The following is a 23,494-nucleotide window of genomic DNA, read 5'->3' on the forward strand; positions in this document are numbered from 1 at the left end:
GGACTTCTAAAAATTCTCCTTTTTTTTAAAACAACATAGAACCCAAATGCAAAAAAAGAGAAAAATCCAACCTTTTATTTAAGTACATTACTTTGGTGGTAAAAAAATCACACATTTAGAAAAGAAAAAAAAAACTTGAAATCATGTGTGCCACAATTATTGGCACCCCTGATGTTAATACTTTGTACAACCTCCTTTTGCCAACAAGACAGCACTTAATCTCCTCCTATAACATTTCACAAGATTGGAGAACACAGAGAGAGGATTTTGACCATTCTTCTTTGCACAATCTTTCTAGATCATCCAGTGTCCTGGGTCCTCTCTTATGCACTCTTCTCTTTAGCTCGCCCCACAGGTTTTCGATTGGGTTGAGGTCTGGGGACTGAGATGGCCATGGGAGGACCTTGAGTTTGTGACTGCTGAACCACTTTTGTGTAGATTTTGCCACATGTTTTGGATCATTATCCTGCTGAAAGACCCAATGACGACCCATCTTCAGCTTTCTGGCAGAGGCCATCAGGTTTTTATTTAAAATATCCTGGTACTTCAAAGCGTTCATAATGCCATGCACCCTAACAAGGTTCCCAGGGCCTTTGGAAGAGAAACAGGCCCACAGCATCACAGATCCTCCACCATACTTCACGGTGGGCATGAGGTGCTTTTCGGCATACTCATCTTTTGTTTTACGCCAGACCCACTTAGAGTGTTTGTTGCCAAAAAGCTCAATCTTAGTCTCATCTGACCAAAGCACACGATCCCAGTTGAAGTCCCAGTACCGCTTAGCAAATTCCAGACGTTTACGTTTGTGAGTGTTAGTGAGAAAAGGCTTTTTCCTTGCATGCCTCCCAAACAGCTTGTTGGCATGTAGAGAGCGTCTGATGGTTGTTTTGGAGACTCTGTGACCCCAAGATGCCACTCTTTGATGCAATTCTGTGACGGTGAGCTTGGGAAATTTTTTTACTTCTCTTACCATCCTCCTCACTGTGCGTTGTGGCAAGATAAACTTGGGACCTCTTCCAGCCTTGTTTGTCACTGTTCCAGTTGTTTTAAACTTCTTAATGATTCCTCTGACTGTAGATACCGCAAGTTAAGGCGAGTGGCTATTTTCTTGTAGCCATTGCCTGACTTATGAAGGTCGACACACATCTGCCTTACTTGAATGGTGTGTTCTCTTGTCTTTGCCATGTTGACAAATGGGTAAGAGAATTAGGCCTCTGTGTCACGTCATATTTATACCCCAGGGAAACAGGAAATCATGAATTACTAATTAAAAGTCCCTAGATACCCTGACCAACCTTAGCAACTACAGAAAATATATAAAAAAAAAACAATTAAATTTTTCAGAGGAATTGTTAGGGGTGCCAATAATTGTGGGACACATGATTTCAAGTTTTTTTTTTTTCTAAATGTATGATTTTTTTACCACCAAAGTTATGTACTTAAATGAAAGGTTGGATTTTTCTCTTTTTTTGCATTTGGGTTCTATGTTGTTTTAAAAAAAAGGAGAATTTTTAGAAGTCCATGACCACATCTTAAACAGGGGTGCCAATAATTGTGGAGGGCACTGTATATATATATATATATATATATATATATATATATATATATATATATATATATATATATATATATAGGTAGGTAGGTAGGTAAGTAGACAAAAATAATACCTGTACATTTAGACAAAACATGGATAGACAGACAGACAGACATGTGAGTAGACAGAAAGACATGTAGATTGAAAGACAGAAATAAAATACTCGTACATTATAGACAGACATATGGACACAGACAGATCTATGTGTAGACCGACAAGTACAGACAATACATACATGTAGCTAGACTGACAGGTACATATAGACAGACAGACATATAGGTAGGTAAACAGATATGACATGACAGGTACAGACAAATATATATTGTTAGGTAGACTAAGAGACAGACAGACATATAGGTGAGGAGACAGATATTCAGACCGACATATAGCAGGTAGACAGACAGACATGTGGGTAGACAGAAAGTCAGGTAGATTGAAAGACAGAAATAAAATACTAGTACATTATAGACAGACAGACTTATGGACACAGACAGATCTGTGTGTAGACCGACAAGTACAGACAATACATGTATGTAGCTAGACCGACAGGTACATATAGACAGACAGACATATAGGTAGGTAAACAGATATGACATGACAGGTACAGACATGCAGGTAAGTAGACAGATAGATAGATAGACAGACAGAGGCAGAATAAAACAGATAGGCAGACAATATTCAGTACAGTGGATGTAAATGTTTATACCGAAATCACCAATGATACCAAAATAAATCATGTCAGATAACCCGAAAATTCAAGTGAAAAGCAAAAAGAATCATTTCAGGCGGGGGAAAAAAACTCGCAACAGCCTGGTTGCATAAATTTGCACACCCCTCAACTAATACTCTGTTAAAGCACTCAGGAAGACTCTCTGAAATCTCAAAAATACTCCAGAACCACCAAATTGTGAGGTGATCTGTGCCCAGACATCTTCACATTAAGTTTTCAGTAGGCTTTAGATATGGGCATTAAATATGGGAGATTTCCAGTTCTATGTATGACTTATTTGGAATTGTGCTTTGCATCAATATTGTGCTTGAAAGAGAACATTTGGATCTATCCATGACTCCATCCCTCTTGAAAAGAACCCCAGTTCCAGCTAAAAAGAAGCATCCCCGGAGCATGGTGCTGCCACCACCATGCCTCTCCATGCTTAGGTATGTGTTTGTTTGTTTGCGGGTTTTTTTTTTTTTTTTTTATAGAGGGGAGAGGTTGATATAAGTATCTTAAAGATACACATTTTGTCACATGGTTAGGACTGATTTAAGAAGGTTTCCTGGAGTTTTGTGGTCACGTTTTCATGTGTGTACTCATGAATAAAAAAATAACATATGAACATAAACTTCTATATATAAGGTCTTTATACTGTATTATGAATATATTCCTTATTCAAAGTTGTACATAAATTTCAGTGAAAACTAACAAACTTTAATCCCAAAATACATCTTTAGACATTTTTTTACGTGCAATATTATCGATTTTATCTTTTAAATCTTTTTTTCCCTTGATTCTTGGTACTATGTACCTAAAATTTATATATATATATATATATATATATATATATATATATATATATATATATATATATATATATATATAAAATATTATTATTGTCAACCTTATTTAAAATAATTTAAATTTTAGCAACCTTTATGCTTAATATTTTGTTTACACAGCGCACTAACAAACTAAATCCAATCTCTGTCGCATATTTATTTCGGGTTTATAATGAGACCCATTAAAACCGATATGATGACCTCATTCTTTTTGTGTGTATGTGTGTGTCTTTGTGTGTGTCCTCCTGTATCGAGCTGATAACGATTCTGTGTAACACAAATCATTAATCCCATGAGCAATAGCCTTAAATTAGCCAGTTAGCCACATAAGCCTATTAGCATAAAACATTATTATTATTATTTTTTTTTTTTCGCCAACCACACAGAATTTCTAAATACATCCTCAGAATGAAAATAAGTCAATTAAACGTGTAAAACAGTGGGGTTTTTTTTTTTTTGGTCCCGGAAGGTTATTATCTGTGTCAGTCAGTAATAACCCTTGGGGGAAATGATGCTAATTAAAAAGGGTTGCCAATAGTGTTTATTTGGAGAAATAATAATGGGAATCAATAAAAAAAAAATTGTTATATCTGAGACTAACAAAGTTCATTAAACGTGTACACAGATCACTAACAAAGCTGCAATACTGAATGCTCTTGTTTGTATGTGTATTATTATTCTCCTAATGACGATGCAAATCAATTGAACTCGTAACGAATTGGAGACAAAACACCATAAGCCTCCTAGCAAAGCGTCATTGTTTACTCAGAATGCTTTTTTTTTTGTCTTCATAATGGAAGCAGATTAAACGAAACCATTAAACATGTGAAACACTGCCTCAGTGTCTAAAATGAAAAGATTTCTGCTAGTAAAGTAGCGAACACCCGTTTAAAATATGATAACGAAATGCTAATTAGAAGTGTATGAGGATCGCTGACGATGCTAACGAAGCCCTTAAAAAAATCTCAGAGAATAAGGGGAAATAAAAGTCATTCTGAGGAAATGATAACAGAAATCTTCGAAATAAATAATGATAAAAACGTATCTGTTAGCCACACAAAGCAATTAGCATGTTAGTTTTACCAGTGATGCTTTTCGAAATCCGTCGCCACCCTACGAGATATAAAAACGAGTAAAATCATTACCTCCGAAATGCTTTCTGGAAAAAGAAGTATGCTAATTAAACGCGCTCGCGAGGCTCACTAACCATGCTAATGAAGTGCTCGAACACGCTTTAACATAAAATGGTAATGGTTTGAGTGTGACTCGGGATAAAAATGGGATGAAATGAATGCATTTATTAAGACTTTCTACTTTCATTTAAAGCTATTTGTTTAAAAGTCTCATTAGCATGCGCTCTTTAAAAATAAAGCGGCGTAATACTCGCTAAATATTATCTTCAACTGTGATTTTATATTTTAAAAAAATTCCTCAGTTCTTAAAAAAAAAACATTCTAATTCATTGTGAAATATCATAATTTTATTCAATATTTTTTTCTTAGAAAATGTTTATTCTAATCTAATTATAATTAGTATTATAATAACTTAGAATTTTTTTTCTTTAGAGAATATAGTAATTATATATAATAATATCTTTATTCAATATTTTCTTCCTCAGAAACGATCATATTTATACAATATAATTTCATTACAGATATATTAATAATTTTATTAATTTATTTTCCTTAGAAAGTAGAAACATATTTATACTTTGTGATTTAATTATAATTATACTTTCGGATTTATTTAGTAATTCTTTTTACAAAATATCCTTAATATACATTTCATTTTTTTTAAATAATAATTTCAATATTGTTCCTCAGAAAATCTAGTGTATACATTAGCATTTAATTATTAATAGAAGTTTATTCAAAAATTTAATCCTCAGAAAATATCGATTGTTTTTGTAGGATTTGTTTTTAGCATATAATAAACATTTATTCACAACTTTTGCTTTCTAAAATATAATTTTGCATTGCTAATAATGCTAACAAGCCTAAGAAATGCTTCTTTTCTCTTCACACCGTTATATTAGCTAGTTAGCATGATACTGTAATTAGCTTAGCTTGTATAGTAAAGCCCTGGTTAATCAGGGAGCTAGCATGATAACTACTGTACGTAGCACAGTTACCTAGCATTAGTAAGCTTAATCTTTAAAACCAAATCATTTACATGGTTAATTAAAAAAGATTTTAAAAAGTTGCATGTTCAATGATTTCTTCAGAAAATAAAAATGAGATACGAACAAACATGATGTATAGTAATTTAGCTAGCATGATAACTAGCTGGTGAAATATACTACTAGCTTGCTTAATAGCTAGCATGGGAAAGAGCGTTTTCAGAAAGCGCTTTATTGGTCAAACATGCTTCACACACACACACACACACACACACACACACACACACACACACCACACACACAAATGGTCAGGGTTTAACAGGAGTTTTTTTTATTTATAACAAGGTCAGTTGCATTTGGAACACAGCCTGTTCGATCCCCCTCCCACGTGGGCGTATTATTTTTGAAATTCATTAGCGCAGGAACCAATTTAGCGCCCGAACCCCGTTGGGAACGCGGGAGAGGAAATTGAAAACTCAAGATTTAATTTTGCTTCCGTTACTTCCTGGGGAGTTCGGTTTCCTCCCGGCTGTTAGCGTCGAGCCAAAGTTCAATCACAATTAGGCTATGGATGAAGGTTGCTGTGTCGGGGGTGTAGTGCGCACTTAGTGACCTTAAAAGACTCGGGTAATGAGCGTATCCTCTCTTAGTGCACGTGTGTGTGCTCAACGCTAAATATATTAGCGGCGTGAAAACGAGAAAGAGAGGAAAAGCTTCCGGTCACGTTCTTATGTGGTTTTTTTTTTAAAGCATTGAGGGTAAAAAAAAATGTGTGCACTACTGTACATGTGTAAACAAACACACACACACACACACACACACACACACACACACACACACACACACACAATGAGAAGTTGTGTAGATGATGACAGACAGAGCGAAAAAAAAAAAAAGAAATAATTAGGGAACGAACGTTAAAAAAAGGAAAGGGTGGATGAAAGGAAGGAAAATCAAAAAGAAATAAATGAGTGAATGAATGGAGAGAACAGAGAGAGAGAAAGAATTTAACTTTTTTTGAGTAATGATACTGATCATTAATCAGAGTCCTGTTTTGTTCTTTCTCATTTTCTTTCTCTCTCTCTTTTTTTTATATTTTCTGTCCTTCCTTGCCAACTGCTTTTTTTTATCCCTTCTCTTCTTTTATTTTATTTAGTTTTCTTTGAAAAAGAGAAACGAGAAAGAGGAGAAAAGTCAAACGAATTTGCGGAAAACAAGGAAGGAGGTAGAAAAGGATTACAAATGAAAAGAAAGAAAGAAGAAAGGAAGAGAGGTAGTTACGAGAGACCTGAAATATGTTTAAGAAGTATTATTTTTGAGAAACGGAGCAAAACCGAGTAAAAAAAAATAAAAGAGAGAGGGATTTAATAAGTAAGAAAGGTAAGAGAATTGAAGGGAAAAAGAAAGATAGAAAGCGAATGCGAAATAGGTTCAGGAAATTAGTTAGGTGGGTTGAGTGAGCCAAGAAAATTGGAGGGAAAATAAAACGACTGTTGGAGGACGAATGAAAAGAATGAAAAAGGGAATCAAAAATTGTAAAGAAGCTCACGTCATTTCCTCTCGCATTCGTTTAATAAAATTGTCAATATTGTATTAATAAAAATGTAATGAATTAGTTCATTTGATCAAATTCGATCCATTGTTTCAATTCTTTTTATTAATATGTGATGCTTTAAATTTTTTTATTATTATTATTTAAATTCCTTCATTTCTTATTTCGGGTTGAGATCTCTCTTTTTGTTCAAAAGTTTTGGGACGTCCGCCTTCTCCAGCCGTACGTGTTTTTTCCGCAAAATGTTTCTCACGGAAATGAAAAATCGTACAGGACGTCTTTGGATGCTCTACATGCATGAAATTTTTTCCTTCACTTGAACTACGTGAGAATGCACAAAGCCAGCTTCATGAAGATCTGCTTTCCATAGGGTTGGGCTGGAAGATCTCCTGCTGATGGAGCTCCAACACTATTGAACACTTTTGGGATGAATGTGAACACTGATTGCACCCCAGACCTTCTCACCTTCTCACCTACCTGGCTTTACTTATACTCAATGTGGAATGTCAAAAAAAAAAAAAAAAGAAGCACTGTCATTTTATCTCACACACACACTGATGCCAACTGCATCATTAACTTCACCGCAAGGTTGAATTCGATCTCGCTCGCGGATGACGATCAGAAATTCAAAAAGTCTTTTGGGTTTTTTCCCAGATGATTTAAGCGAACGCTTTTTCTCCCTGCGGATGAAGACGCCAAAAGTCACGTCGATATGAAAATGTCAGATTGATTAGACTAAAAAGACGGGCCGCAGAAAGAAAGAAAAAAACAAGCCATATCCGACAAATCTGATTATCTCTTAGACAAAAATCAGGAAAAGTACCAACGTTGTGTTCCTGACTTAATTAACGGAATACAATAAAACCAGCGAGAGGAATCTGTTATTGACTTGTTCAATATTGCTGTCTTAGGACATTCACTTCATTAAGGAAATAACAAACAAAAAACAACGGAAATTTGGTATTTTAGAAAAAAAACACAAGTATCAAGTATCTTTCAGAGGTTTCTCTTGCAATTTCTAATTTTTCCAGTGGTTACATTTAATTATATTTAATTTTATTCTAAGTTGTTCCTCAAAATATGTATAATTATTACATATTCTGAGGAACAACTTAGAATAAAATTAAATATAATTAAATGTAACATTAGAATTCAATTATAAATATTATAACTTTATTCACTTTTTTTTTTTTTTTTTTTTACAAAATACCAGAATTATACATTAGAATTTAATTCTAGATATATTCATAATTTTATTGATTTCTTACCTCAGAAAAAAATCATTGTATATTATAATTTAATTATAAATATATTTATACTTATAATAATAATAATAATAATAATAATAATAATAATAATAATAATAATATAAGTTCTTTCAATATATTTCTTCATAAAATATAAAAATATTTTGGGATATTATTAACCATATATACTATACATAATACACATTTTTTTAAATATTTTCCTTAGAAAACATAATAAACGGGGGAAAATCCAGTGTATTCCACTGTTTATTTTTTCTCCCAATGTTAGAACCATTCACAATATATATTTTATTGTTCATTCCTGGGTTTGGTTCCATATTTTCCAGTAGCTTTCCACTGTTTCCTGTTGTTCTCACACTGGTTTATTAAAAAGGGTATCTTAGTTTTCTTATAATGTATAGTCAAATGATTTTCCTGTACATTCCGAGCGTTATTTCAGTTAATCTCCTGGAGCCATCTAATTTTTTTCCTCTTTCGCATGGCAAAACCACACACAACAAACCACATGATCCGATGGGTTCTAGATGTGGATATAGATATACCTAGACTAGGAAAAAAACGAAACGCTTAGAAAAAAAAAATCGCTTATGTAGACACCTGAGTAAAATTTGTGCTTCTTTTCGAACTTCCCATTCCACATTGGGTCCCCATTCGCCAGTATAATAAACTCCACTCCTCTGGGAAGATATTCCACTAGATTTTGTTGGAGATTTGTTTTAGATTTAGGACATTTGTAAAATCAGGCCTAGAGCAGGAGATCTTCTATTCAAACCCATGGAAAGTATATCTTCATGAAGCTGGCTTTGTGCACAGGGGTATTGTCATGCTGGAACACGTTTTGGGTTTTAAGCGATTGGAGAATTGGTGCCATCCAGTATTATCCTCAGTATGTAATATGTCCAGTAGCTTCTTTGTGTTTTTTTTATTTTATTTTTATATTTTTGTGTGGGTTTCATTTTCAGTATACTCCTATCCAGCTTTTTTGTTTGTTGTTTTGTTTAGTTTTTTTGCGGTTTTTCAGTGCTTTCCAGATATTTTCCCATTTTCTGCAGGTATTTATTCTATCATACATTCATCTCACCACACACTGTCCTACTCCGTTTTTACATTCAATGTTCTCCGGTATATTCCTGCTATATTTTCACATTTAACACTGTTTCCCAACAGTTTTTATTAGTGTTTTATTATTTATTTTTATTATTTGTATTTTATTATGTATTAATGTATTATTTTCAATCAAATTTTTTTTTATTTCATTTCTAAAGTCTTTTTTTTTTTTTCTGGAGAAATGTGTACATTGTTTTCCAGTGGTTTCTCAGTTTCATCCCACAGGATTCCCAATGTACGTCTATTTCAGCAATGTTTTCAGTTCCCACTTGTATCCCCACTAATAAAAATCGCCCTGATTCTTCTGCTCATACAGTATTTTTTTAAATCCACATTTACTATTTCGTGTTTTTTTTTTCTTTTCAATTTCCCCAATTGTTCTGTTCTCAGTTTTGCCGAATGGTTTTTCAATTCGTTTGACTCAACATTTTCCCAGAGGTTATTTCATGTTCACCAGAATTTCCCCAGTGAATTTTCCATTTTCTTACCATTTCCTCCCCAAGGTTTAAGCTCAGAATGTGCTTTTCTTGAGATTCCTTATTGTTATCCCAGTGCTTTCCAGTCCCATATGTCCTGCTACAACGTGATGCATTACTCATTGTGGATCCCTGTCTTCTGCACATGGATTGCTCCTGGTTAAAAAAAGGAAAAACTTACATAGTTTGCTGAAAAAACAGATTATACTCCAGTTAAAATGCATTCAAAGTCGAAAAGCCATTGCCAAATTACTACAGTAATAAAAAAACAAAAAAAAAGAAGGAAAACCATACCATTGTGCACTGTTTGGTACAGCTGGGAAAATCCAGAGTGAAAACTTGTCTCATACTTATTGTTTCACTGACAGCAGAGAGATGTCCACTGAGACTGTGTGTGTGTGTGTGTGTGTGTGTGTATGTGCGCTGAATACAGAAGCAACAGAGACACAATGTCTGAAAAACAGCAAATGTTGAGACTGCAACTGGCCTGTGAACAACGCTGAAGTGAGGAGAAAGAGAATCAGACAGAGACATTGGGCAAGATACTGTCGTTTAACACTTTCACTTTCAATGATATTTGGAACCCATCGTAACTGTTCCATGCCATTCCCTGAGCCGTGTTTTCTCTGTGATTTCCCATTTTACAAGATAGTATCAAAACGTTTGGAGAGTAGCTGGAAAGAAAGTGCTGTATTTACCTAAGTTTACCCACTATCATTTTTAAAAATAGTTCCCTTGCACAGCAATACAGCACCCCCGCGTTCCTGCCACTTCTAGAATCTGTCCTTGAAGTCTTCTTTTCGAAGCGTGTCAAGCACCTTCTGCGATTCATGCCGGATTTCTGCAGTGATGCCAAAATGGCAAGCTGGATATTCAAGTCAATTCATTTTGATTTGTATTGCGCTTTTAACAATGAACATTGTCTCAAAGCAGCTTTAAAAAGATAATGTGGTGATTAAAAGTGAATGTTCTTTATAAGTAAGTTTGTCCCTGATGAGTGAGCCGGTGGCGACTATGGTGAGGGAAAAACTCCCAAGATGGCATAAGGAAAATACCTTGAGAGGAACCAGACTCAAGAGGAAACCCATTCTTATCTGGGTTGCACCGAATGTCCATTTATTACAGATAAACAATGTTGCAGGGTACAGTGATGGTGATCAGAAGCAAACTGTAGTCCTGAGTCAGTGTAGCAGACTGTTGACATTATCTACAGTCCAAATCCATCCTCAAAGCTCCAGTTCTTACTCCATAATTTCATGGAACCACCCAAGGCGTTGATGAGAAACCGTCCCCAGTGGCACAGAGTGGCCTCCAATTAAAAAGGACACAATCCAGGCAGGCCTGGACGAAGTGGGACGATCCAAGGAAGGAAAAGGGGCAGGAACAGTGGTCACTGGAATGTCAGGAGGATCGTCCTGATCTCTCGTCTTCCAGTAAAGTTCTTTTGCTTTTGAAGGGTGCGGCACTCGAAATGCCTCCAACGACTCGTTGCAGCATCGCTGTGTATCAAGCGTACGTCACATCAAACGTCTGTGTGGCAGATTTGCCCTGGGTTTCACGATTGCTCTTTGCTCAAACTTGCTGTCTGCGATGAAATCGCACGCGTGGTAAGTAAGCACCATTAGTCTTGAAACGTTTTGATACCATCTCGTATAAAAAATATGCTTCTAGATCATTTACCAATCGTTTCATCACCGGTGTCGTCCCAGTTGTCCCCAAAACGTTCCCATCCATTTAGGACATTCAGTTTGGTTCCTATTTCCCCATTCTAGTTTCCCCAATTGTTTTTTTGTCGGTTTGCTCAGGAGAGTTTCTCATTCTTCCCCTAGTTTTGTACCCTTTGCAGTTTCTACTCTCGTGCTCAAATCCCAATCCCCAGTCTCCAATAGTTCCCTCAAGACATGTAAATCAGTCCAGGTGAGTTTATCTCCCTTCAGGAAGGTGACACATAGGCAAAGCAATTGTGTTGGTCGCTAAGGTATCCAGCTAAGCTTATCTACAGCTAGTAGGGTTAATCACAGGTGCCGAGAGCTTTGCGGTGGAAGTGGGAGGAGAGCAATCAGATTCAATCAGGCAAATCCACAGGTAAGAGGAACCGTATCAAGTGCAGAATCGCGTCGGGCAGCGGGAGTACACGTGCAGCTCGATGGACGGAGAGAACAGGTGGTTAGGTGTTATAGGAATAGAGTAGGAGTTAAAAGGGTCTGTATTTGATCCGAGTGACTCGGGCAGGTCAGGCAATGACCAAATAACGAATTGTGAAAGACATAAATGCAGGCATGAGGGAAGATATAGTGCACCACCCTCAACAATTTCAATGTTTGACAATGGGTTCTCAATACACTACACTAGGAACGTCCCTTCTTTCTGAACATCCTAATCCACATTTTTTCCCCATTTGCCCTTCTTACAACCCCCACTCTTCTGGGAAGATGATGTTCTACTAGATTCTGTGGAGATTTCAGCTCATTTATCCACAAAGGTGTTAATATAGTCAGGTAATGATGTAGGTGTGGAGGCCTGGGGTGCTGTTCACAGTCATGCCAAGGGTGTCCAATAGGGTTGGAGCTTTATAGCAGGAGATCTCCCATTCCGACCCATGTACACCATTTCTTCATGTAGCTGACTTTTAGGTTTAGGTTAAGTTTAGGTCTCCTAGTTCAAGTAAGGAGAAAATGTTATGCTACCACATATAAAGACGTCATCTACAATTATTTGCCTTCGACTTTGTGGTAACAGTTTGGGGAAGAACCACATATGGCTGGAAAATAAAATGCATATTTCCAGTATATTTCCTAATAATGGACCTATTTTTGCCTTTTCAATTCCCAAGAGTGAGGTAGCTGCTGTAGTGTGGATAAAATCAGAGGAATCTGGATTCAGCATTCTGTATTTACTGAACCTCCTGGAAAATCTAGCTATTAAGGTATTACAACCAGTGCTCGAATTGAATCTTATGAGGGGTTTCCATTTGTTGGGTAATTCATATATTTTTACTAAAATAATCTTGGGGACCAGACCCCCCCCTTAATTCGAGCACTGTAATTTACAACATTAAACTACCAAGCATTACGGTTCTGCATTGTGTTTCCAGATGTTATTAATATACACACTGATCAGGCATAATATTACGGCATTATAACAATATAAGCGGTGAAGTGAATAACACTCCTGACGTGTTCGAAGCAGGAAAAATGGGCGAGCGAGTTTGAGAAATAGCGACGTCTAGACGTCTGGGTCGGAGCATCTCCAAAACTGTAGCTCTTGTGGGATGTTCCTGGTCTGCAGTGGTCAGAATCTAGCAAAAGTGCTCCAAGGATGGAACAGTGGTGAACTGGCGACAGGGTTGTGGGCGGCCGAGGCTCATTGATGCACGTGGGGAGCGAAGGCTGTTGAACTGCTGAAGAAGTTCCTGCTGTTAATGATCAATGGGTCATGATTGTTTTAGCATCAAATGAGTACCTACACAATATTAGGCAGGTGGTCATAATGTTATGCCTGATCGCTGTGTGTATGTGTATATATATATATATATATATATATATATATATATATATATATATATATATATATATATATATACAGTACAGACCAAAAGTTTATATATATTATATATACAGTACAGACCAAAGGTTTGGACACCTGCTCATTCAAAGAGTTTTCTTTATTTTCATGACTATGAAAATTGTAGAGTCACACTGAAGGCATCAAAACTATGAATTAACACATGTGGAATTATATACATAACAAAAAAGTGAACTGAAAATATGTCATATTGTAGGTTCTTCAAAGTAGGCATCAAGAGAATGCCAAGAGTGTGCAAAGCAGTAATCTAAGCAAAGGTGGCTACTTTCAAGAACCTACAATATGACATATTTTCAGTTGTTTCACACTTTTTTGTTATGTATATAATTCCACATTGTTAGTTCATAGTTTTGATGCCTTCAGTGTGACTCTACAATTTTCATAGTCATGAAAATAAAAAACTATTTGAATGAGAAGGTGTCCAAACTTTGGTCTGTACTGTATATATATATATATATATATATATATATATATATATATATATATATATATATATATATATATATATATATGTGTGTGTGTGTGTGTGTGTGTGTGTGTGTGTGTGTGTGTGTGTGTAGCTCTGTTTCTGAGATTTAAAAAAGCCAGCTTAGTAACATTATCCTTCGACTGCTGCAAATGATCATGTAACTGAAAGCCGATCCAGAGTTAATGCATCATCAGAAAACCTATTTCTAGCTGCCTCTGGTCTTCAGAAACACTTCATTCTTGTTGGAATTAAGTTGGATGGAGTTACTCGTAAGTGTCACGGCCTTAATACATTTCCTCCGCTTTTTCATGCTGCTGAAGCATGTAGCTATGAGTCAGCAGCATCGCGGTGGAATAACAGACGGAACCCCTGTTTATGAATAATCAGTTAAGGATTAAGCTTTCAGCTTTTCAAACACTTTTAGACTCATAAGTCAGTCAGAGAAGTCCTGAGCCAGGTGTAATTTTCCACTTAAACCAGCGCTGTGTCTGTACTGGGACAAGGTGAGATTTCATAAGTCCCTGACATAAGGTAAAAGCGACATTTGATGTTAGTCAATAGTCAGCCAATTCACACCGGGGGGGCGGGACTGTACTTTTCTGCATTATGTTTCCAGATGTTATTAATATACACACTGATCCAGCATCACATTATGGAATCATAACATTATGAGCAGTGAGTAACACTGATTATCTCTTTTTATTAGGCAGCATGTGAAGATTTTGTTCTCAAAGTTGACGTGTTAGAAACAGGAAAATAGGAGTTTGACAAATTGTGATGTCTAGACGACTGGATCAGAGGAATAGACAGACCTGTGGCTGATTTTAGCAGCGGTGGACAGTAATAAAGGGAATTTAATTCGTTACTGTAGCTTTTTCACGCACTTGTACTTCAATGAAGTATTTCATTCGGAGAGACTTGAATTTCACTGCGTTTCAAAGACAAATCTCGTACTTTTGACTCAATGTTTTGCGAAATCAGTCGTTCCTTTTTTATTTATGAGGATAAAAACGTAACTGGTCAAACAGGATCGATCGTTCACCCTGTTTTAAACTTGTTTCGGTTGCCGCTTCATGGAATCTACTTATTACCAACATACAGTTCAGCAGCAAGAAGAAAATCTAGAGAGGACTCAATGATAGAAGAAACTCCTTCTCAGACTCACGACAACATCCGTAGCCTTATTTGCGCGATTATTATTATTTATTTATTTTGGAGTAGTAGGTTTTATCTATATGTATAGATATAATTCTATTAATAGATCGGTGAGCAAAAACATTCGAGTCTTGACAAAAATTTTAATCATAGTACTTGATTTTAGAGTTAAAATCAACTTGACTTTGGCATCACAAGAAAGAATATATTCATGCAGGCCAATGTTTATGAGAAATATTAGAGATTTTGAATGAAACCACAGCCTAAATCATGTATGAAAATTAGGTTGCATTCATTTATCAGACCGGAAAAACTATCGGAAAATATTAAACCTAGTCGTACTTCTTTCCAGTTGCAGAATTGTCTTTTTTTTAAGTGAATTTATTGTATTTTTTTTTTGTTTCGAAATAAGCAAAACTATTTTTTGCTTTTTGTATATTTTCCAAATAGGTTTTTGACTTTTTATCAGTATCGTTTTGTCCCCTGATGCATTTACTATGTGTTTAGATTTATGGACACAGTAAATGCAATGCACAGTAAATGCATTTTCTAAAAATGCGATTTCTAAAACCTCTATATCTTAGCAGTTGAGGGCCTCAAGGGCCCCGGAGTGGCAGCTCGGGATTTGAACTTGCAACCTTTCACTCAGGGCTCCAAAGTCTTAACCACTGACATTGATGTGAATCGTGAATATTGTGAGCACATTGTATGAATTATCCCCCCTGACGCCTTGTGATTGATGTGATGATGATTAATAATTGAGCTCTGATTCAGTAAGTGTTTAATGCCAGCGTATTTGTATTCATTAAACTCATTGTGCACAACACCGTGATTTGAGAGCAGCTTCGTGACCTCCATTAACGAATCGCTGTGAACAATCGATCCGACGCTGAACGAGCACAGCGCACTTTCCATTCTGCTCTTTCCTTTGTTTTTTTTTATTTTTTTATATATACAGTATATAAAAAAAGCTCCAAAAACCACACATGGGCATTTCATTTATACAAAAACTGTTTTTGTTTTATTATTCTTTTTATTTTTATTTTCATTACTGATCTGTATACAAGAAAGTGTTACAAAACCCAGATATGCAATCCTTTCATTTTTATTTATTTTTTATTTTTTATTATTTTTTTTTTTTCCTCTTTTTATTAAAAAACAAAGGTTGTAAGGCATGTCTGCTTGCCACCTCGAGTAAAATCTTCCAAACTCCCTCGTAACAGACTTTGACTCTGATGTAAACGCAGATCAAGTCGTATGCAGCCATAACCGATACGAAGGTGCAACTCAAAACCAAAAGTGGATTGTGGGGAAAAAAAATTAATGAATAATTCATATTTTAGTAATTAGGCTTTTCCCCGTCTCTGCATCAGCAAAAATGAAAAGAAAAAAAGCTGCAAAATATTTAACACTGTGTGGGTGTGAGATTTAGAGAAGAATATCAGGGAAATGAGTGAGTGAAGTAAACAGCACTGAACATGCCATATATTAGCATGGTGATTTGGAACACAGCCCTCAAGCAGTCACAAAAAAAAAAAAAAATCTTGTGATGTTTGCGTAGCTAGCTAAGCTAACGCTGCACAACATGTACCACAAACAGTGGTCTTACTGGTCTGTTTAGTGCAGTTTGGGACACAGACAAAAGCTTGAGCAAGAATCTAGATCCATTTTGAGAATTGGGACAGGGCCATGGAGGGTCTAGAGCTGTTGGAGTTTTTAAGGGTTCTAAAAATCATGAGGATTCATCAGGATACCACACTGCAGATTCTAAAGCTGCCAACAAACAGTTAATTTAAAAAAATAAATTAAAAAAAACAGATTAATAATTGTAGAACTGTGCAAATAATTCTAGACTTAAACAGTGGGCTCTAGAATTTGCATTGGCAATAGCGCAGCTATACAATGCTCCAGAATCATGCTAGAACAAAACAAGGATTCTACAACACAGATGATTTGAACTCTCTTGAACTCCAACAGGAATACCAGAACCACAATGGGGATTCCTAAACCTCAAAAGTATTCTAGAATGCATACAAGGTTCAAGAGCCTATAGTGGGATTCTAGAAATTCAAGGTCTTCAGAAAAAGATTGTGAACGTTTTTTTATTTTTTTATTATTATTGTATTGTATTTAAATAAATCTGTGTCTAAAGACTTTGAAGGATGCTATGACTATGGATTCTGAACTGATTCTTGAATCACAGCTGGTTCTGAAAATTTTACAAGTTTTCAAGAATTCAAAATCCACACAGGAAAGGAAGCTACAATTATTTTGAAACATGGTTCTAAAACTGTTCTGGTGACTCTAGAAGCACATTAATAGGAGAGTCAGTACAGTTTCACTATATGCAAATCTATTGTAGTGGATTCTGGAGGCTCTGGAACCATGGCGAGGATTCAGAAGTGGTGTACACAGGATTCTAGAATAGTGATAAAAAAAAAATGCTACTCTGGAATTGCAGACTTGTTGTGTCTCAGTCTGGAGGTTTCTAAGCAAAAACAGGACCAAGTGGTAGGTTCCAGAACTACAAGAGTATAGAAAGAGAAGGAGTCAAGAATCGCTTAAATTTCAGCATGTGGATGGAAAAAACATCAAAACAAGGACCGAATCAGATCTACGTTTTTTTTTTTTTAGAAGGATACGTAAAAAAAAATCATAATATTGGCTTCATTTTGGAAAAAGTGCTTCTAGAAAGACCAGCAGGTGAAAATGCTGAATGGTGGAGAAAATGAGGAAGATTATGATGGAAAACACGTTTATGTTAATGTTCAGCCTATTTGCATATGCATAAACTCAGCACAGGTTTTGCATTCATTCCCAGGTTCTCTCTTCCTCCCTCTTTCTAGCTCTCTTTTTTCTGTAAAAAAAAAATTATGATTAAGTTGCAGTTGTGGAGATCTGTGTGTGCGTGTGTGTAGTGTTTTTTGCTGTAAGGCCGAATTTTGTGCAAACACAAACTTTTTTTTTTTGCGGACTCAACCTAGGGAAAGTGCTGAGAACACACACACACACACACACTGACCAGTGGCAATCTGAGTCCAGAATGGAAAGTGCCAGAAGGCCACAGGCCACATTCACACATGGGAATACACACACACACACACACACACACACACACACACACACACACACACACACACACACACATACACACACACCCGGAGTTGAAAATGAGGTGACCTAGTAAAGTGTGTGTGATTGACTTTCTCCTTGACTTTCTCGTAGTGACATTTAATTTATTTCCAAAAAGAAGAGTAAATTATAAAGAAAATGCAGGTGGCCTTGACAAGAAAAGAAACAAATTGCTCCGAAAAAGTACACTATATGGACAAAAGTTTGTGGACACCTAACCATAAGATTGGTATGTGCTTATTTTTTAAGCATCCCATTCAACATTGAGTCTCCATTTCCTCTTATAATGAGCTCCACCCCTCTGGGAAGATGTTCCACTAGATTTTCTGGAGATTTGTTCCCATTCAGTTATAAGTAAAGTCAGATACTGGTGTTGGTGAGGAGTTTCGGAGAAAATTTCATTCTACCTCATCCAAAGGCTTCCTATACAACCATATACCCGAGGTTGTGCTAACAGATTTTGGAAGAACCACATACGGCTGGAAAGGTCAGGTGTCCCAATACTTTTGTCACTTTAGTGTATTTTTGCCCAAATTGCATATACAAGAGAACAACCCAAGCAGGTGATGTCAGTACTCACGAATTGTTGTATCGTATTATGTTATGATTGTATTTATTATTATGGTAGTGTGCAAGTGTACACTTGGTTTGCAGGTTTGTTTGTATTTACGAATGTCCATTTGTTTGTTCGGGATCATAGTAATTGGTTGGTCGTTACTTTCTGAGAGACCCCCCGGATTTTGTGTATTTCTGCTCATTTGCTGGGGGGGCGTTACGTCACGTCGGCCTTCAGGTTTTCCTGACGAGACCTGGAGTGACGTCACGCTAGTAAGGAGAACTGAAGCCAAATTACAATTATGGATGATGAAAAGGGTCCAAACCTTCAGGAGAGCAATTCAGAAAAAAAAAGAGGAAAGAAGTTGGGGGGACGTGTAAAAGATAAAGGTGTGTATGCGGCTCTATCGCTCGTCTCGTTATGATGATATGTGAAGAATATCGCATTTAATGAAATAGGCATTATCACTTAGGTTATACTGTGTTGCCTGCTGTGCTTTTACGCATAAACTAACAATATTTATTTTAGCTGCATAACATTATCATTTTTATCATTAAGTGTAGAAACAAAACAATTATAATCTCACTAGTGTAGTTGGATTGTATTTTAACTAACGCTTATTGATTTGGTGACCTTTAAGTAAAATCACAAAGGTTGTACTGAAAAGGTCCTGAACTGAGGAGGAGAATTTCCAATGCAGCTTAAAATACTCATATTAAAGACGTATATTATAAAGATATAGATGTTGTGTGTATCTTATGGCCACAATTAGCCAAGGAGTTTTATGGCCATTGGTTCTGAGAGTTTGATAAATTGTGTACAATGATACGTGTGATTTCATTGTGCAATAAATGCATTTAGGGTGATTTTTCTACATAAAATGGCTCAGAAATGTGTCTGAATTTGTGGACTGCTATGAGAATACGTTCTTACTCATCTAGTGGATGGTAGCTAAAGCAGAGAGGAGCTTCTCAAAGCTGAAACGAATCAATGGGGGGACGTCGGGTCACGGCGTAGTTCACCCAGAGCGTAAACATAAAACCGCCATCGCTGCTTGGTGGTATATAGTTAGCAAGAACATACAGTTCAGCATCAGTTTAACAGCAAGCAGAACATTTTAAGAGGAATAAACGCTGAAGAAACTCCAGACTCGAACTCGCCATGACACCCGTGGCCTTATTTGTGCGATTTATTTAAATTAGTTGAAAAGAAGGTTTTGTGTTCATGGAAATTTAAATAGAAATCGATCAGCGTTTGACTTATTGATATCATTCTATTAATATATCGGTGTGCTGTGAGTCACATAAACTGAGTTGATGAAGCAATTTATGTGATATCGAATGTATCTTTAACACAATTACATGCTTTGTTTACATTGTCCACCACTGGTAGTTTACGGTTGTAGTTGTGTATTTTTCTATGTTCTGTTGTGCTTATTAACGTTAGTTAGTCAAATTAGATTTTATTGTTTATAGTCATTTTCAAATGTCCTTTATGCATGTTTTATAAGCGATAAAGAAATTGTGCTGATTTAGGGCGATTCTAGAAAATTTCAGTTCCACGTCTAGAGAAGTCTAGAAGACAGCAGACTCTAGAATGGCCCAGATCGGATTCCGGGCTACTCTAGGACCACACCAAAGGTTTCAGATCATGTTAGGAATCTGAACATAATCATATTATTTTGAATTCTATTGAACTGCAGAGGATCATCCAAATCTAGCGGATTCTTGAGGGGAAAAAAATAAACAGGATGAAGATTCTTAAATTTTAGACATATGATGTTCTATTGTGCTTATTAACTCTAGTTGGTCATTAGTTTTTTAAATTGTTTATAGTCATTTTCTGTAAGGTAGGTTCTTTTATTTTATTTAGATTGTTGTTAGATTGTTAAGTTGTTTTAGGTCGTAAAATGCGATTGCTTTGTAAAGTAGTTCGCTTTTATGGTAGGTTGCCAAATAATTGCCAATATACAATCATTGTAAAAAAGTACATTTTTGAGACAAATGAATGTTCACATTACTTAAAGACTTCTAGTAGTGGTAAAGATTTTGGACTTGGGATATTGGAAGGCCATGAGTCTTGCCTCCAAAGCCCTTAACCCTCTTGTGCAGATGAGAGTCGCTCTGGATGAGTCCGTCATTAGTTTAAAGGATTTTTGTTTTGCAAGTACAAATAGTTGCCCGATTGATTATGTTCTTTGGCCATCGTTATTTTTTGTACAGTACTTTATTTCTTTAATGGACTTTTTTCCTACAGTAGTTAACCCTAATTTGTCTTCCTGAATGTTTCAAGAGCGTTTATATGCTAATCGGGCCATTACGTTCTAATGGTTTCTTATTTATTGGTGTCTTTATGGTAGCCTGCAGTATCAGCTTATACAGTGTAAAAAGTTTTTTTTTTTATTACCTTACAGAATACTGACATCAGCTGCTTACGGGTGCTACGGCGACGGTACGAGGTGAAGCGATAGATTGTTTCTCTGTGTCTGTTTTAAAACATTAGACTGAAAGAATGAGAGGAAAACAACAAAAGAATTGACAGATGTAAGATATGATGTCATGCATTCACAGTGGCACAGAAGCAAATATGATTTTGTAGTTTTTTTTTCTTTTTCTTTTTTTTTTTAAATCGTTCCTCCGGCTCCTGTCTCAGTTCCTTTGTAATGGGGTTCGGAAGAGACGACTCTGCATCTTATATAGATAGCTTTCTCTCTCTCTGTTTTTACTTTGAGGTTCTCTTCTTGTGCAGTGGATATAAAAAACACAAACAAAAATAGATTCTATATATTTTTTTTATATATATCCTGGTACTTTACTGAAAGGGATCTGAGGAACGTGCTGCAGCATTCCTCTGTCCTTTTTTTTGTCCTTTTTTTTTTTTTGAAGCAATGAGAGAAAAAAGGTGTCATTCGAGGATGAAGCTGCTCTTTGGAAACAAGCAGGATGCAGAAATGTTGCTCTCTCTTTTTTTTCTCTCTTAAGCTCCCTCTCCAGTGAGTATCTATCCTCGTGCTTTCCATCCATAAGCCTCAGGAGGATGGGACTAACAATGTGGGAGGAGCTAAACTGCATCATAAGGTGTCCACTCCCGTGCCAGCCATTATCTCCACCAGAATTGCAGCAACGTGACTGACAATAAAGTGATGGGTGAGGCGAGAAGGGGCAGGGCCTTGTTGGAAGGAGGTATAAGAGGCGGGGCTTTATCGGGTGCCGGTCGTAGAGGCGTGGCCTGGTCTTGACGCCCCACCCCTACTGCTGGTACCTCCGTGGTTGTGAACTCGAACTCGGTGTTGTATCCGCTTCCGCTGCCAGAACCGCTGACCTCATCACCTGGAAAAATCATCAGAAATGGTATTAGTTGGGATGCAGAGCTCAAACACATACATCAATATTCAAAAACAAATGTGTGCCCAGAGAAAAAAGAAGAATATGAAGACGGTGTGTGAGGATTGTGGGGTTTTTTTTTGAGAGAATAAAAGCGGGTTGAGCCTCAGGAAGTCCCCTAGCGAGAACCCACTTCATCTTCCGTCCAGTTCAGAGAACTGCTGATTAAAGTGCAGGAGTATTTTACTCTATTTTTTTTTTTCCCTCTCCGCCCACCCAAGCGCAGAGAAGAAAACAAATTCCGGGTCTTTAGATGGGCTCGAAATCAGAGGATTTTTCTACCCAGAATCCCCCACTGACATTGCAATTAAGCTCACGTCGAAAGGAGCAAAAATTGCCTTCTGCGGGTCTAAATTAGCGCTCGGACTGAATGAGGATAAAAATGCGCCTGCTGGAAATGTCAGCTCATTTGAATGTGAAAGAACCTGTGATACAAAAGAAATTACGGGCAGCTTCGTGGCTTCCGAGTCCATCAAAACTACAGAATCGAAGGGGGAAAAAAAAATAGAGGAATCTCAACAGATAGCAAACTTTGTCTCGCTGTGACTTTATACAGTTTGCTAACTAGTGTTAGCTAGCGGCCTTTTTTTTTAAAAAAAAAAAAAAGAATTTTTATGCATTTATCTTCATATCCAATTTTGAGTATTATATATATATATATATATATATATATATATATATATATATATATATATATTAAAAAAAATGTTATCTAAGGAGTTAGCGTTACAGAAAACGTTTACCTCTGCCAATGTTATTAACGTGAACATGCTAGCATTATAATAAGTCTTCTAATCATATAACTAGCATTGTAATATATCTGCAATGGAATTTACTGTTTATTTTATTTTTTTTAAACAAGTTTAAACATAAACTAGCATTATATTTCATCTTCCAATGAACATTAGCAGTAGCGTAACAACAGCATCTAAAAAAAAAAGTAAATTACTGGAGTCCTGGAAGGAGATGTCATTGCCGTTGTAAGCGCTGCGCAGTTTGTTGGTCATCACTCTCAGAGCCATGATCTGCTGCCGGATGAAGGTGTCTGGCCGAGTGATGTCAATGGCCACCTCTGGATTACTCAGCTGATTGGTCAGGCCGTCTTTGACAACCTCAGGGAAATACCTGCACATGAAATTGAACAGCTGTAGTTAACGCCTAAACGTTAAGGGAATACGTGTGTATTTAAGGAATCATTAAGCATCATGCGGATGACAGGAACATTACTTCCTAAACTCCAGAAAAATATCTGCACAAAAGAAAAAACAAAGGTAAAAGACTGCGGAAACAATTGTAGTTAACGCCTAAATACTATGGAAAGGACGTTATTTAGCCCCTAGAAAAAAGAACCCATTTACTTTACCACAGAACACAACAGCAAACGACTCCTAAATACATACAATCCTCAAACACATAAACCCAAAACCCCAAATATAAATCCCTAGCCGCTAATCTTTCATGTCCCGACTCCTAAACGCCCCTGTAAAAGCACGTTTTAATATTCCAATCAACATCTTTCCCCCTCACCCCTAAACAGTAAC

General features: G+C 36.4%; 1 protein-coding gene and 1 long non-coding RNA gene across 3 annotated transcripts in view; one reads left to right on the plus strand and one right to left on the minus strand.

Moving 5' to 3' along the window:
* Positions 1-1,577: 1,577 nt before the first annotated feature.
* Positions 1,578-2,679, plus strand: LOC124378139. Its single transcript, XR_006924161.1, has 2 exons — positions 1,578-1,899; positions 2,196-2,679. It is a non-coding gene; the product is annotated as an uncharacterized LOC124378139 (long non-coding RNA).
* Positions 2,680-21,551: 18,872 nt separating this feature from the next.
* The window catches only part of gpc6a (glypican 6a), a 155,976-nt gene continuing 154,033 nt past the window's right edge, over positions 21,552-23,494 (minus strand). For both annotated transcript variants that reach the window (XM_046837834.1, XM_046837832.1), the window contains 2 exons: positions 22,903-23,078; positions 21,552-21,899 (listed from right to left, as the gene is read on the minus strand). In XM_046837834.1, the coding sequence (XP_046693790.1) occupies positions 21,670-21,899; positions 22,903-23,078 (406 nt within the window). In that variant the 3' untranslated portion in view covers positions 21,552-21,669. The remainder of the gene's footprint in view (positions 21,900-22,902; positions 23,079-23,494) is intronic.

This window comes from Silurus meridionalis, chromosome 24 (assembly GCF_014805685.1).
Source record: "Silurus meridionalis isolate SWU-2019-XX chromosome 24, ASM1480568v1, whole genome shotgun sequence".
Taxonomy (NCBI): Eukaryota; Metazoa; Chordata; class Actinopteri; order Siluriformes; family Siluridae; genus Silurus; species Silurus meridionalis.